This window comes from Pavona decussata, unplaced genomic scaffold (assembly GCF_977016875.1).
Source record: "Pavona decussata unplaced genomic scaffold, jaPavDecu1.1 SCAFFOLD_272, whole genome shotgun sequence".
NCBI classification, from domain to species: domain Eukaryota; kingdom Metazoa; phylum Cnidaria; class Anthozoa; order Scleractinia; family Agariciidae; genus Pavona; species Pavona decussata.
The window spans coordinates 1,545,484-1,561,488 of NW_028145674.1; the positions used below are offsets into that span (position 1 = coordinate 1,545,484).

General features: G+C 38.9%; 1 protein-coding gene across 2 annotated transcripts; it reads right to left on the reverse strand.

The window, feature by feature from the left end:
• Positions 1 to 366: 366 nt before the first annotated feature.
• LOC146455659 (pyroglutamylated RF-amide peptide receptor-like) lies at positions 367 to 10,735 on the reverse strand. 2 transcript variants are annotated; one of them, XM_085093981.1, is made up of 6 exons: positions 10,623 to 10,726; positions 10,441 to 10,528; positions 7,987 to 8,131; positions 5,659 to 5,926; positions 1,900 to 2,160; positions 367 to 1,084 (listed from the first exon to the last, which is right to left on the reverse strand). In XM_085093981.1, the coding sequence occupies exons 3-6, from the start codon at positions 8,109 to 8,111 to the stop codon at positions 668 to 670; spliced, it is 1,071 nt and encodes a 356-aa protein (XP_084950107.1). In that variant the 5' UTR covers positions 8,112 to 8,131; positions 10,441 to 10,528; positions 10,623 to 10,726; the 3' UTR covers positions 367 to 667. The 2 variants fall into 2 exon arrangements, with proteins under 2 accessions (XP_084950107.1, XP_084950108.1); XM_085093982.1 differs by lacking the exon at positions 10,441 to 10,528 and having other exon boundaries at positions 10,623 to 10,735.
• Positions 10,736 to 16,005: the final 5,270 nt, after the last annotated feature.

Genomic DNA, 16,005 nt, shown 5'->3' on the forward strand with positions numbered 1-16,005 from the left:
TGAAGAACCTTGTTTATGCTACGTGAGGTGTTTTGTCCAATAAGAGCGAACGTAAATTAATCATTGGGTGGTTATAAATCTGTATGACTTGCAACGTCATCGATATTTGTAGTGTTTACACGGTTTACCGAAGGTTTACCCTCCAAAAACTATCGATCATAATTTAAAAATTAATTGACAACTAAGCACAGCAGAAGTTTCTATGGTAATAACACCGAAATTTGTTAGAAAATCAGGTCTTAAAATTTTCTCAAATTTCCATGCTTGTATATATTATAACTTTTTATCTTGATTAAAAAGGAAAAACTTTCACAAGGAGCAGTTCGTGGTTTTACGAAACAGAACTTGACCTCTATGGTGGTTGCATTGAGTTTTTGCTCAATTTAAATTAGTGCATAGAATTTCAGCTGTCGTTTCAAAGAAGTTCTATAAAGAAGCTGACTCGTAAGCAGTCGCTAGGTAAGTGAGTTTTTGCTGAACCTGAATTTTTCGGAACGCTCTGACGAGGTGCAGTCAACGAAGGGTGACATTTGTTCTTGTAGCTACCAAGGACACCCTACGGTTTACTCGGCGCGCCTCATTTCACTCGCCTCTCATCTCCCTCGCTCCTAAATCAAATAAATAACGACTGATACGAATCAGATATAAAAGAGACAGCTGTAGAACTTTAAATCATATTGCTTCCATTGGATGTCGACAGAGTTCGAGAGGAGGAATTTGTTTCCAAGTCTTCCAACCCTTCGCTCCCTGAGACTTGGTACTGCTTCCTCGGTTGGTTGATCATCTCGATTTCGTTTGGTTTCCTTGCAGCATGAGCTCTTGCTTCAGATGAACTTGAGGTGCAGTATATCATTCCCTTCATCTTCTCCCTGAATCGCTGATTAATCAAAGCATATGCAAAAGGATTGACAGTCGAATTGAACATGATCATGGTGTGAGCAATAGGAATTGCATAGGGACTGAGCTTGTAGGAGCCAATTTCCTCTAACAAGTGGAGTATTGTGTCAATGCCCCAGCAGATTCCAAAGATGGCACTGACGGTCAAAACCATCAAGGTGACACGCCTCCGTACTTTTAGCGCGCCCTGCCAATATAAAAAGAAGTCACGAGCGTGGTGAAGTAGGAATGTAAAGGCCTTCAAAGGAAACAATATTATGGTCACAGGTTTAGAGAGGGATTAATTAACTAGCGGACGTTATAAAATGAACAAAATGTGCTTAACTAAATCTCGTTAACCTTTAGGAAGAAGCGGTAAATCATTGCTCTGAGGGAGTTCTCTGCGTACTTAAGCAAAAAGTTTTTTTTTTCATGTTTACTCGTTCACACATATCTGTTGGTCAATGATGTTATATTTCAGTTACGTACAACGATGGCAAGTGTTAGAAAAAACCTAAAAATGATGTCGTGCGCCATTCTTTGAGAGCCCAGATAAGCTTTCTTCTACTTCTCAAATCAATGTAAAAATGAAAAGAATAAAAAAATACTTCAAAACGCAGGCGTGCCATTGATAGAAACGTCGGTCAGATCCAACGAAATGTTATGCCGCTAGGACTAATGACAGAAACGATGGATCAGAGAATTAACTTTGCAGTGTATGTTGAAGTGGAAAAGTGATCCCATGAAATTTACGGCTGAGCATCAGCCCTGGTAAGGAAAAGGGAGACCGCTTAAGGTAAAGACAAAATCTTCGAAATCCAGAGGTCGTGGCTTCGATTCCCGCCGATCAAGGTCGATACATTTTTCTTTGACTCGTTGTGGTCTTCATTTCCGTACTAGAGCTAAAGCCCAGTAGGTAATTCTTACTGGTGACTTGATTACCTTAACATACACTGCAGGGCTTCCAAGTAGCTATAAAATATTTAGAATATTCAACTCCAATACAATTAGGGAAACACATACCCGTTGTTGATAAGTGAGCCGCCTGAAATCATCATCACGCTTAAACCACAAAGTGTAAACCACTCTAGCGTATAACCCAGCCATCAGCACAATGGAAAGGACAATAATGGCATGCAACGTCCAATTATACGCCGTGCTCATCCACTGTTTAGGCCATTCGAAAAAACAATAATTTGGATTGATTTCTGTGTTAAAATTTAGCTTGAGGAACTGCGGGATGTTGATAATCAATGACAGGATCCAAGAACCAGGAATAATCACCTAGAAAAAGAAATATTTTAAGGTAGTAAATATGAGTGTTACCTGCGAGAATTTTAAGCTTCAGATTAGCTACTGTTCAACATGTGGTAGAAAGAAAGAGCCCCCGACGAGGAAGATTAAGCCAAATACTTTGAAGTATTTCTAAAAAAATGCAAAATTTGTTTTCTCGGGTCATTGTAACTGGCTTGGATCAGCAGTGGCAGGCGAATTTGAAAGTCCTTCAGATTTGAGTCGTTGAAATCTTATAAAAATACTTATTGACGAGCACTGATGCCCTTTCCAAGTATGCACTGGTGGTACCCTTAAAATCCAAGACCGGATTCTCTTTAGTGGTTGCGTTGATCAAGGTGTTTACCCAATGACGCAATCGAGAAAGATTACAGTCAGATGCAGGAACTGAATTCAAGAACTAAAGGTTTAAAACGTATCTGAGAAACCAAAACGTTCATCACAATGTAACCTACAATGAAACCAAGGCTCACATTGTTGAAAGGTTTAACCGAATATTCATTGTTTATCACCACCAGTTCCTGCCACTTTTTTGTATTGCCTACTTCCCGGCAACCCACCTCGTTTAAAGGAAGGTGACGGTGACTGAACTTAAAAAAGTGATTGAAAGATCAGATCATCTGTTTCGTATCGACAAAAGTTTGAAAATGCCGGAACACATTGCATACCTTCCCTTGCGAACCAAGACGCTTTAAACTATTGACGTCTACTCGAAAAGTGGTAGTGCTGAGCTACTTTCATTTACAGGTGAAAAAGTAAAAACTTGAGAAAAAATGACAAATAGCTTTTATGTCATGGTAACCAGTGATGCAAGCACAGCACAACACGTTGAAAACCATACGGCAAGTTTATCGATGCAACTTCTCAATTTCATTTGAGTGAAGGCTGGGAAGTCGTCTTGACGCGTATCATTTATCCTCATACATGGCAAAATGTACTCAGCATTCAAGTGAGCTACATTCTTAGCTGCAAGAAAGATTCAACTAGGTTCTTGCCAATTTATTTGTCGAGTTGAACTTCTCGAAAAGTGGCATGGACGACTTGGTGTAGAGCACGATAGCTGGCCGGCAGTGTGCATACCCAGACATTCATGACAAGAGTGGACAAAAATAAATACCTGGGGGGAAATATATGTTTCGATCTACATAGAACTGAAGGACTAAAACTACTATCAATTTATCTTATCCGACTGATTTCAAGTGACATTACCAAAGAATTTGACAGAGCTTTGGGCTATATGAATCGCCTGGATCGTGTACCTTTTATCAGATCAAGAAACCTACCCCTATCATAAAAAATTAAAGACTGTCACCCACCGTATTTGACCCGCAAGAAACCAAACCTCAAACAGAAAAAGCAGGTACTGAATCAGAAAGGAGGATTTCTACCAGCCCTTGGTGCTTTGATTGGAAATCGACTAACTACGCCGGATCAGACACCGATGCTGACACGATGGTATTAAGACGTCAAAAGTCACGTATTCCCTTTCACCGGAAGACTAAAAAGTCCTATTGCTGGATCATCTTCTTCAAAGGTATGGAGGATTGACAAAACGAATGAAAAACGAAACGACTGTAAAACCTGAAAAAAAGGAAACAAAGTCGAAAAAACAGCCCGAAAGATGCTCAAAGTCTAAACGTCCTCCCCCAAAATAGAAACGACGCCTTCTATTTCACCAGAAGACATGGCACTTTCTTTACTGTTAGAAATACCAACTGATTCCATACCCGTGGTGTTTAGGTTACGAAGTCACTGACAATGGGAAGCTTATTAAACCGGACAAACCAGTTTTATAGCTTACATGGATATGAAGGAAGGCGATACACTTTTGGAATTACTTTTTGTTATTCTTGGTTTGCACCATGGTTTCAAACATGAGACCCTAGTTTAGTACTTGACAATCAAAAGCTGATGGATCATGACTTTACGCTTTGGAATAAACATCACACAAATGTGTATTGAATATGACACAATTTATAACACAATAACTGTCAAAATTCCGGCACGCTAATTGACTCGTAGTTATTGTCTATAAGAGTACCGACGATAAAAATTACGACAGATATAACGCCTGCGCTTTCTCAACGGAAAATAAAGCCATTTCCTTTCGTACTTTTTTGATAGTGAAACCACTCGTCTGGGGCTCGTGGTTCAACTTGAGATTTGAACATTTTATGACGTCATATTATGGTCTTTAAGAGTATGACCACAGGAAACTACTGTAGATTTATTAATCGGACATTCTGCACCTTATGGACAAGAATGGGTTGATGAAACCCAACCTAAGAGGAAAAATAAAACATTTTAAAGCCATTTTGCAACCTGATCAGTTTTGTAAAACGTGTCGATACTGGTTAGACTTGATCGTCAATTCTAGTGCTCAATAAAGTAAAACCGGTGTTACATTCATAGACTTGTTGGTACTGGTTAGACCAGATGCACTAACCGGTTCCTAAAACAACTGAAGTCACTGTGTCTGTGCTCATCGACATCACTTTCAAGTGACTCCCTTACAGAACACTTCCAAGATGAGTTATTCAAAGTGTGGAGTCTGCCTTCAAGATCTTGAAGTAACTAAGCCCGCATCGAGCATATCCAACCTTTGCTGTTTGAATTGGAAAGGGTATCCGTTTCTCTGCACTGAAGAAGGAGTACATTGGTATCAGCAATGTGTTCGTGATGGAGTGATACCCGACTGCAAAGTGTGTGAAGAGTGGAAAGCAGCAATTCTGCAAACACTAGGGTACACCCACACCCTACTTTAAATGCAAAAGACAGGAATTGTTTAGGTTTTTTTTTTCAGTGGGCTGACCAAATGCCTGTGGATACCAATCGAGACAAGCAAACACCAGTATAAAAACAAAGATAAAACTTTGATATGGACCTTTTCGTGGAAGATCAAGTCAAAGCTCAACACCCAAGCGTAAGAGACAATTTGCTAGGAAAGATAAAGAACATGAGCGTGGCTTTCATGTGTATTAACCTCTGGACCTATTTATAGTTATTCCGTGATTCTGGTTTCACCAAGACATCAGTCACTCGTCTTTGGTTCCCAACAAAGTCTTTCCCCTATGTACTTGCCCTATCATCCGGATGGTTGGGCGATCATTTCATGTGTCATAGTCTAGCCAAGACACACTCTTAAAAAATCATCTCATATACAACGCTCTAAACAATAACACGCGTGCACAAGCAACATGTACCTAGGATTCGCATCCCATAATGACCCTCATGTAACTACACAGCATGCATCTCATTTTCTTAGGGTTACCTCATTAACTCAGACCTGATGAATATATGAATAATTTGATCTATTAATCCCCTTTATACTATTAGCGTCACGGCTTTGGCTTAAGATTCGTAAGGGTTCGGCATCTTAAAAAAACTCAGTTATTACTTATATACCATAAGTTAATAAACAGGAAAAGAACCCTACTCAGAAAAGACTTCAAATGAAAATTATAGATAGTTGTTGGCTCAATGGCATACCTTCAGTTTTAACCTGATAAGTTTTCCTTTGTTTCCAAGGGGATATATCACAGCATAGTAGCGTTCCAATGCGATGGTAACCAGAGTGAAGATCGAGGAAATCGCGGCAACCCAAGCCAAGTTTGCATTCCTCAATTGGCATAAGACGTTTCCTGTCACTCCTTCTGGGTGGCTTGAAATGTGGCCAAAAATCAACTCCGGTATAAGCATTGTGGAGTAGCTAATGTCCGCCACTGCCAGATTCACAAGAAGAAAATCTATTGGGGTCCTGCGAATTTATATGAAAAATCTTAGTTTAAAAAATTCCAAAAAATGGTTGGGGAAATGGGGATTGTAGGAGCCAGAAACAAATGTTTTATTTTTGGCAAAGTTCATACATTGATCTCCTAGTGTCTCTAATTTAGACTATGCCACGTTGGCAGTAAATCTTGTCAACTGCCTAGGTTACTTTAACTGTGCTGTACATATAGTTTCAGACTAACGCCTTGCTATTGCAAGCACAGAACAGCCAGTCAGCACCACCAGCTGACGAAGACCAGTATTATAAACAATCTTAACGCCGCGATCCATACCTATCTGACACAATTGTGAGGCAAACGATTAATTATGAGCTATCATTTAATACCACGGTGACTAACATCTTTCACGACATCAGGAATGTTCCAATTTCTAAAATACCTACCAAAACGTTTTTGCCATGGTAACAGCAATACAGTGAACACTGTCCTACCACATCAAACTATTATAAGACAAGTTCCTGTTCACAAAGTTTGGTGGGGTTTTCTCAAATATTTCAAAATAGATATAAAGGTCCAAAGTCGGTGCCAGGAGAATCCGCTCCCCCTTTACCTAGATAGAGTTTCTGAGCAAAGCAAATATATAATCGGCGTGCACGTGACTTATCAAATTCCACGGAAATTATAATCCGCATCCTTTTGCTGGCCTATTTGTTCTATTCACCAATTATAAATCCCACAAATATATAATGTGTCAAGGGAGTATATAACGAAAGTTATAGTTATTCGTGACTAGAAATGGAAAGAGTGAATTTATCCGACGGAGTACTAACGCTCGGCACTCGAATCTCTTTATGGTAACCATACTACCTTAGAAAATCAGTTGATCAAACCAAACATTAGATTCACTAATAAAGTATAAACGTGACTCCGAAGAAATGCATCTCACAAACCTAAGATTTCGTTTACAATTCAAGGATGCGGGATTTGACGGAGGATTACTTCGTTGTTTATTTCAACAACATCATCAGGCAATAATCACAAATAGAAAAAGGTTACAAAAAACTACACTAATGATTTAAAATTACAATTATATTAGAACAATTGTAAGTCCCTTGACGCCTTCCGTCCCGAGCTCAGATTGGGCGTACAATTTTTAATTATTAAGACCTCTTTAAAAAGTAGCACATTCCAGTGGTTTACTTGAGTAATTACAGTGGTGTTATTTTTTACTGTTTGTATATTGAATGATCTTTTGTCTAGAGAGTGCGGGGAATCAAGCTGGATTTCGAACAAGCTCCTGATAAACTTAAAACCTTCACATTTAGATAGGTGTTCATATTGCGATTTGCCTGATGATGAAGTTGAAAAAAAAAAAACAACAACAACAACAAAATATTGTCTTGTTAAATCCCGCGTCCTTGTAATCTAAATTCTAGACTTTTTTCCTTCGGATTGAAGGTAATACTTTATTTAATAGGCCTTATCACGGTTTTCGACGCCATTTTGACGAGTAGGCAAACGGGCTTGAAATAATAGTGTTTGTATGGAAATCCGATGTCAAATAAGTTTCATAAAACATCGCTTCTGAAAAATTCATGAATTGGAAACTTTTGGCATTAGGAAAAGGATTTTAAGGAAAAAATTGGAGGGATGTAGCAGTGCCTGAAAGCGTCCAGTCGTGTTTTGAACTTTCCATACATTTGTATTTTTAGTAGCAGTTCACGGCTGGTTCGCTTTACAGACAAATGTATGGAAAGTTCAAAACACCGGCGGCACAGCTACATCCCTCCAATTTGTTTTCTTAAAGTCCTTTTCTTAGTGTCAAAAGTTTCCAATTCATGAATTTTTCCGAAGCGATGTTTTATGAAAATTATTTAACATCGGATTTCCATACAAACACTGTTATTTCAAGCATGTTTGCCTCGTCAAAATGGCGTCGAAAACCGTGATAAGGCCTATTGAATGGTCGGATGGCAAGGGATATTAGTTTCACTCACCCACTGACGCAGCGCCACAATTTCTTTAGAAACTACCCCGCTTATTCAAAAATAGAAAACCGTATTACTCTCAGTATCCAATGTATGTATACCTCATATTCCGATTTCTCTTTATCACAGCACAAACCAGGGAGTTTCCAAAGATACTTGTTATGATGAGCAAAGACGTCACTGCCGTTATGACGACATCAGCTGATTCGGACATGATTTGAAGCATGCCAGTGTCAGTCACATAACCTGAACAAAAGCAAAACAAAATCTTTTGGTTTAGACTTGTCTCGAACCAGTTGGCAAATACCCAATTGGAGTCAAATGATAGAGAAAATTATGTACTTAGTCTTCTTGCGAGTTTAAACTATTAAGAGTGGTCTCCGATTACTCAAAGAAAGTACTGAGCTTTCTTTCGTGATCTGTTGCATTCCAACTGTTTTATTTTTAGAGAAGCTGCAAAGCTAGTAAGAAACAGCTTCAACACCGTACCAAGTACAGCTTGGAGTAACTTTATAATTAGAGCGGTGCGCTTGCGTAGTAACTAATTGGTCAATTCTTGTTTGTGTGTGCTAGTTTCCTACTTGACTAATAACGCCACAAGAAGTTTGCTATTAACAAATTTTTTTTGCGGTTACCGTATACACCTGATGAACTCAACATAGAAATGATTAATTTGAAAGCTTCAGTAATTAAAGGCATCAGACCGCTTCCTCGTTCGCCTCCTGTTCAGATATTTGATACCGATCGTGTGGCACAATGGCTTTCTTCCGTTTTTTTTTTTTTTTTTTAATGACCGATCCCTTTTAAGACAAGAAGTAAGGAGAAGGAAGCTGAAACAATTCGCCCGCTATGCTTATTAATTATTGAGCAAAAGTGTAAGCAGCGGCTTATATCTAAAGGAGCTTTATAATTACCACGTCTCTTGTACGCATTTGCTTGTTTCAAATGATAGATGATTTTTGTCGTAGTATTGCCTTCCTGTTGTAACCTGATATTTTATCCTTTATGCCTGATTTAAAAATCTTATTCAAGGACACGACCAACCTTTTACTGTTTTCTTCAGAAAAAAAAAAAAAAAAAAAAAAAAAAAAAAAAAAAAAAAAAAAAAAAAAACATTGGCACCTACGCCACTTTCAGATAAACCAAGACAAATAATTCATCAACACAAAGCTAATTTCATAAATATTAGAATTTGAAAATATAGCAAAAGGAATTTTCCTGTTTCAAAATCCATGTGAACGGGTAAAAGCCAAAACCACCGAGTGGCTTGAAAACAATTTAATGCAACATGGCGGAGCGGTGACCCCTATGTTCAGTCTTAATCATGCGAAGGACGCAGGCTAATAATTTATATTTCACATCTTGTGCATAGCATGTAAAATTTAAATTAATTTTTGCTGAATTGTCCATAGTTTAAGTTTCAAATGCGAAATCCCTTTCGAAACGACTTGTAGTTGTTTTTCGAGGACTTACAACTGTTAACTTTCTTGGGGAAGCTCCTTATCATCATTGCTTACTTAGCGAGCAGCATCAGTGATAAGCCAGAAATCAAAGAACATAGGTTTAGCTGTAAGATTTTATATTAGTAACCCGTACTTAATACCTTGCACCTGCTTCTGTAATATTCTGATAAGCGATTTGAACCTGTTTAAATTATCTAAGAAATCGGCGAAAGGTGAAACTCTGGCTTTTGTTTACCGTCAACTTTTAAGCATTTTGAGTGGGCTCAGTGAACGTACCTATACCTATACTCTTGATCTTGTTTAACTCAGACTTTATGACTTTTTTCAACTTTTTTTATTTATGTCAAAGAGTGAACAGCCCGTACGTGCTCAATCATGCAAATTAGCTTATATTGCAATATTCGTGTAAACCTTTTTGTCAAATAAAATTCAAGCTTTCGTGGTACAAAATTGATAAAAACAGACGCCGGTGAAACTGTGAGCGGACTCCACCACCAATCACATCAATGCTTTCATAGTTTTCGCTTTGTAGCCCTGATAAAAGTCTATCACTTTTTGAAACATTTTACGGAAAAAATTAGTGATGTTTCCTCCCTCCTGACTCGCCATTGCTTAGGATGCCGTTCCATCTAATAAATTGAAAACTTATTCCTCTATAAATATAAATGCAGTATCTATACTAAGTCTGGTGAGTATTAGTTAAGTTGCACACAGGACGTCTCACCTTTGGAAGGGTAACAGTCGTTCAAGCTCGTCGCTGGGTAATTTAAGGCCTCTTAGCATAACAAGGTTACTGGCTTTCTAGTGTACACTTAACTTTAAACTACGTGCTCCTCTTAGTATACATGGTAGTAAATGGTACAAGTCAAACTTTTATAAAGAAAAGCTTCATTTCCAATTCTCTAAATAGCGAATCATTCAAGGTAGTCACAAAACAATCTCAAGCAAGCAATTGCGATTTCGTTTGTAGAGAACTGAAGGCCTTTACCCTTTTACCTTTTTTCCCCTTATCTAGAACGGCTGTGCAGCCGTTCCAAGTGCTCTATATGATGTAATCTATATTCTCGAGCACAAGAAAATTTCGACACTTACACCGTTTGTCACAGGCTACCCTCTGGCCATTTGACTTTTCTCCTTACACTTCTTGTCAATCGCTTGGGCCAACTGCTCGAGTTCAATTCTGACAAAATAGGGCTTAATTTAGTTATGTTACGTCACTGTTTGCTATTTCTAAAAATATGTCTGCTTACATAGTTAATTTAGAAAAAACCTACGTTAATTTTCACTTGTGTTTTTTTTTTTTGAGGACTTTTAACTGTTAACTTTCTTGTGTTCCTGGGGAAGCTCCCTCCTCTGTTTGGGCATCAAGACGCATCAGCGATAAGGCAGGAATCGAAGAGGACGGGATCAGCTTAGCTGTAAAATATTATATTAGTGATCTGTACATGATATATCTATCAGCTGCTTCTGTATTGGTCTAGTAAGAATTCTCAACCTGTTTAAATTACCAGAGAAAGTTAAAGCGGAAGTTGTAACTCTGGCTTCTGTTGGCCGTCAACGTTTGAGCATTTTCAGTAGATTCAGTGAACAGTCAGAAAATCTTGTATACACTTGATCTTATTTCATTCAAGTTTTTATGGCATTTTTAAGTTTTTCTAAGTTATTTCAAAGAATGAACAATCTGGAGCCATGTTATTCCTGACTAAATTAATTAATTATTTAACAAATAGATTCGATTTTGTCAAGCGTCGGTGCTTTCACAGATCACGTCAAAAACGTGGTGAGAACAACAAAGTGTGACTTGTAGCGTGACTTATGTTTTTACCAGTTTTCGACGTCCTCTGTACGTTATCAGAGTACAGACCTACGGCAAAATGAAAAATTTGTCCTTCTATAAGATGCTATGCAAGCTTTCTCTACCGAGTCTCAACGTCTCATCTTGTGGAAGAGTAACAGTCGTCCAAACACGTTTCCTCTAGTGTACACAAACCTGCTTTCAGTTAACATGACAGTAAAGGGTACAAATGATGCTTTTATCTAGACACGCTTCAGCTCGAATTCTCTAAATGTATATATGCGCTTAGTGGAAAAATCAAATAAAGTACGGCAGTCATAAATTACAAGCAGCCACAAGTAACCAATTTCGATTCCGCTTGTAGAGAAAGGCTTTTAGGCTTTTTACACAATTTAGACGGCAATTCAACCGTTCCAAGCCCCCTTATTCTGTTCCTCACAGACTAGTAAGAACCCGTAAACTAGGTTTTTTGTTTAGTTATTGACGACAAACTAGTCTTCCTTTTCAAAAAGGAAAACTACTTTAGTTATTCCATAACAAACGCGTTAGTTTTGTTGTTGATGACTTTGAATAACTCGTTTTACCTAGTCTCTGAGACATCTTTAGTGTTCGTTATCAGCGGCATGACATACGCAGGAGCGCTAGTTATCAAATTTTCACAAACAAAAAAAAACAAATTCTACTGATCATTTTGGTGTTTATTGCGTAGGATTGCTTTCCGGATCCAGAAAATCCAGAAAGAGAGGACCAAAGAAATTGTGACGAGAGCGCAAGAACCCCCCTCCCTCCCCCCCCCCCCCCCCCCACCACCGCAAAATTCACATTGGTGGAGATTCTGCTTTACAGCATTCTGGAAGCATTCGTAACCAAAAATTACGGCTTCTGAAGACAAACTTTAAAAGGGGTTTTAAAACGATTGATTGCATAATACCATTCGATACACGGTTACAAAAACTTTCGCCCCTTTCCCCTTAATCCCTCCCTGATAATTGTTGTCGAATACACATAGTAGTCGACAAATTTTTCTCCAGTCTGTCGACGCCCTTATTCTCCTTATTTGTGATATCCTATTCATTTATTTCATGCGATGTGGCTCGGTATCTTTCCAGAAAACGTCCGCCAAACCTCTCTTTCCTTTCTCCGACCGAATAATGTTTTTTGCTGCAGGTACTCTTTTGTCTTTCGTCTTCCTCGCGCAAGGTAACACTTTTTAAAGAACTGTCCAATGAATTATCGTTGTTCTATAATGCATGAAGGGAACTCAAGTTGTCGACTAATTTTAATTGTCAGGTGCGAACAGTTGATCACAACGATCTTTCTTTTCTGTCGTGCCTCTGAGGTTCAAAAGTAATGAAGTGAGCAACTGCTCCTCCTATGGCTTTAACGGCTTTTACACAGCATAAAAATTAATTACCAAAGAAGTGCAAACCCTGACTTATGTTGATATCCAACTTGCATGCGTTTTGAATATTTTATTTTTTATATTATATTTAACATATTGGTTTTCTTGTATAAGTTTTATTATTTGTATTTTAGTAGGAGTACCCTTCTGTAAATCACTTTGGTTGAAGTAGGTATCCTCAATAAAGATTTTCATCATTTATTATTTATTAATCGTAAGCCGTCGTCGACAGCTGGTCTAGTTTGATTGAGACGCAACTTCCTCTCCAGGGGCTCTCTTCTGTGAATGAGGTTGATCGAGACTTATATGAGCTTTTTGTCATCTTATTTTATTTATACTCTGTAGTCAATAATTAACACAGAAGGGCTGCCTCCTTGTATTCTCCACACGTGAATGTCACTTAGGGTGTACTTTTTGAGGGTCCTGAATCTCCACAATATTTGAATTCTGTTCGTTTATATTGTTCAAGTTTTATCCTCTTGTGAGATGCACTACAGTTTTTAAAGCTATTTGGTTGAGTGAACATAGACGCGTGAAGGGGCAGACAAAACACGTGTGTTACAGTTATATATAAAGGGGGCAACATTCAGTCATGGGAGTAAAAAAAATAAAAATACATGTAGATGTACCTGCCCAATGTGCGTGTGCAGGTCAATAAGGGAGTGACAGTCTCTTCCGCACAGTTTGTACGTGAGGGGAGTGTCCCGAGGGGCTGTCACTTGGCTGTTCTTTCGCCGAAACCTTTTTTTTTCAGCAGCTTGCCTTTGCTTAGCCTCCGATCAGTCAAAGCCCCTCCGTAACTCTTGTCTCCACCTGTTTCCGAGGTCAGAGGCCAGCTCCTCCCAACTTCTGATGTCAATGTCCATTTACTTTAAGTCTCTTTTGCAGACGTCCCTGAAGCGTAGATGTGGTCGTCCGCACGCTCTCTTGCCTGTGACGAGTTGACCATAGAGCAGGCTCTTTGGGATCCTTTCATCCGGCATGCGGTAAATACGTCCAAGCCAGAGGAGTCTGCGCTGTTGGAGAAGGGCTTAGAGGTTCTGGATTCCAGCTTGGGCGACCTCGGTGTTTGTCACTCAACCAGACCACTTGATTCTGAGGACGGGCATCAGATTTCGCAGATGGAATGCATTCAGCCTCTTTCCCTGTCTAGGGTAAAGAATCCAAGACTCGCTGCCATAGAAGGGGGTACTAAGGACACAGACTCTGTATACGGCCACCTTCAGTTGGTGTGGATGGCCAGCTAGCCGTTTTCCCCGACTCTTTTGATCAAACTGGCAAAGGTTGAGGCTGCTCATCCGATGCGCCTGTTAATCTCAGCATCCAGAGAAAGATCGTCTGACACCGTTAAGCCCAGATATGAGAATTCGTTTATAACCGGCTCCAGCTTAATGTTATATTGTTGTCATTGACTGTGATTTCCGGCAGGTGTTCGACACTGTGGGAATAATGTTAGTCCTTTTTTATGCTGATGGTCATGCCACAAAGTCCAGACTGGCGCGCAAGAATCTGCCCACGAGGCTCTGTTGCCTCTTCACTGTGTGGGTGACTAGGCTGCATTGTCTACAAAGAGCATACTCTAATGCGTGTCTCGCGAACTTTGGTCTCAGCTTTCCGCCCAGAGAGCGGAGAGGTTGAACAACCTTCCATCCGATCTGGTCTGGAGAAAGGCGCTCTCTCGATGGATTGAGGAGCTTGGGCGGGTAATATCAAGCTAACTCGAGGTTAATAAGGGTGCCCCTTAAGAGTCGAATTGAAATTTATCTTGGTTTTTGGTAGAAGAAGGAAAACCGGAGAACCCGGAGAAAAACCCAGGGACGAGAACCAACAACAAACTACACACACATATAGCGTCAACGCTGGGAATCGAATGCGGGCCACATTTGAAAGAAAGGTGACGAAGAGCACCTAAAACAAAACACAAGCTGACGAGGGTCTAGGAAAATCCTCCACAACGTACGTTGGAGGTCAAGAAAAGCCATAGTTTGAACTTCCGCCGACTTATGCGATAATTTATATAGCTTCAAAGCCCTAAATAACGTGTCCGAGGGAATTGCATCCAGAATGAATGGGTCTATTCCTTACTTGACGTCACAAACAGATTTGCATTGTATTAAGTCTATGTGAAAATGCATGCAAAGCACTTTGTGAAGTCATGTAAGGAGTAGACCCATGCTCCTTACTAGCTCGGTCATGGGAAAGATGATGGCTAGATTTCGTAACTTTTACAGCCCATAAAAAGTCAAGATTTCATTGAAAAAAGGCGCAAAAAGGCTCAATACGTTTCGAACAGGTGCAAAGATTTATTTAAGCGAAAAACAAATTGGGGGGTTAGGTACGCTTTAAGGTTTACTCGTCGACTTTTAAAGAAAAATAATTTAAGTCGAAAGCTGCTCAGGCAATTAACCAAAAATCCCTTAAAGGGTGTGTCCTATTATCCTTATCTGGCCGTAGCAGATTTTGAAGGGAGGAGGAGGGAGGGAGCAGAAGTACCCGAACAAACTTGATGCATTGGTAACATGTTCGGATCAAAACGAATGCCACCAAACATTTTTTTCAAATTAAAGCTTCATTATTACTTAAATTACGTGGTTAGGGCTAGTTTTCTATTTGTACAGATTTTTCTGTTAAATTACAAGCGGTTAAAGTAATAATTCTTTTCGATATCTACGCAAGTTTTAGGCTCAGGAACCGAAATTGGTGTTAGATAAGAAGGCTAAATCTTGGTCAAGTTTTAGTCGTTATTCACTTTCTCTGAACAAGAATTTTACTTTGTTTGTCCCGGTCTATTTTACTACTATTCACGTGCTTTGAATATTTATCGTAACGTGAAGTCGTGCAAAAGGTAAAATTTACAATGGAAGACTTGAGAAGCAGGAGCATATATTTATGTAAATTTACCTTTTGCACGACTTCACCTAATCATAAATATTCACAGCACGTGAATAGTAGTGGAATATACCGGGACAAACAAAATAAAACTCTCGTTCGGAAAAAGCAAACAATGACTGAAACTTGACCAAGATTCAACCTTCTTATCTAACACCAGTGTCGGTTCTTGAGCCTAACACTTGCGTGAATATGGAAAAGAATTGTCACTTTAACCCCTTGTAGTTAACAGAAAAATCTGCCGGGGTATTTTAAAGATATCTCGATTTATGCAAAGTGGGAACTTTTTCATTCATCTATACTTTATTTTAACTGTTTTCAAACATAAATATCTTAAAATCGAAGACACCTATGAAACGCGCGAAGCTTAATATACATTTAGAATGTTTTGCTAATAGCAATGACCTTTTAACAGAAAAGACAAAGTGTCAAGTTTTATTTTGCAAGAGATATTGGTGAAAAATGCTGGAATAAACAAAATCACCCCATAAAAATTGATTCATTATTTACTTGAAAACGCTCTTACAGATTTTTTTTCTAATTTCGCCTACAAGTTGTTTAGATTGAGTAG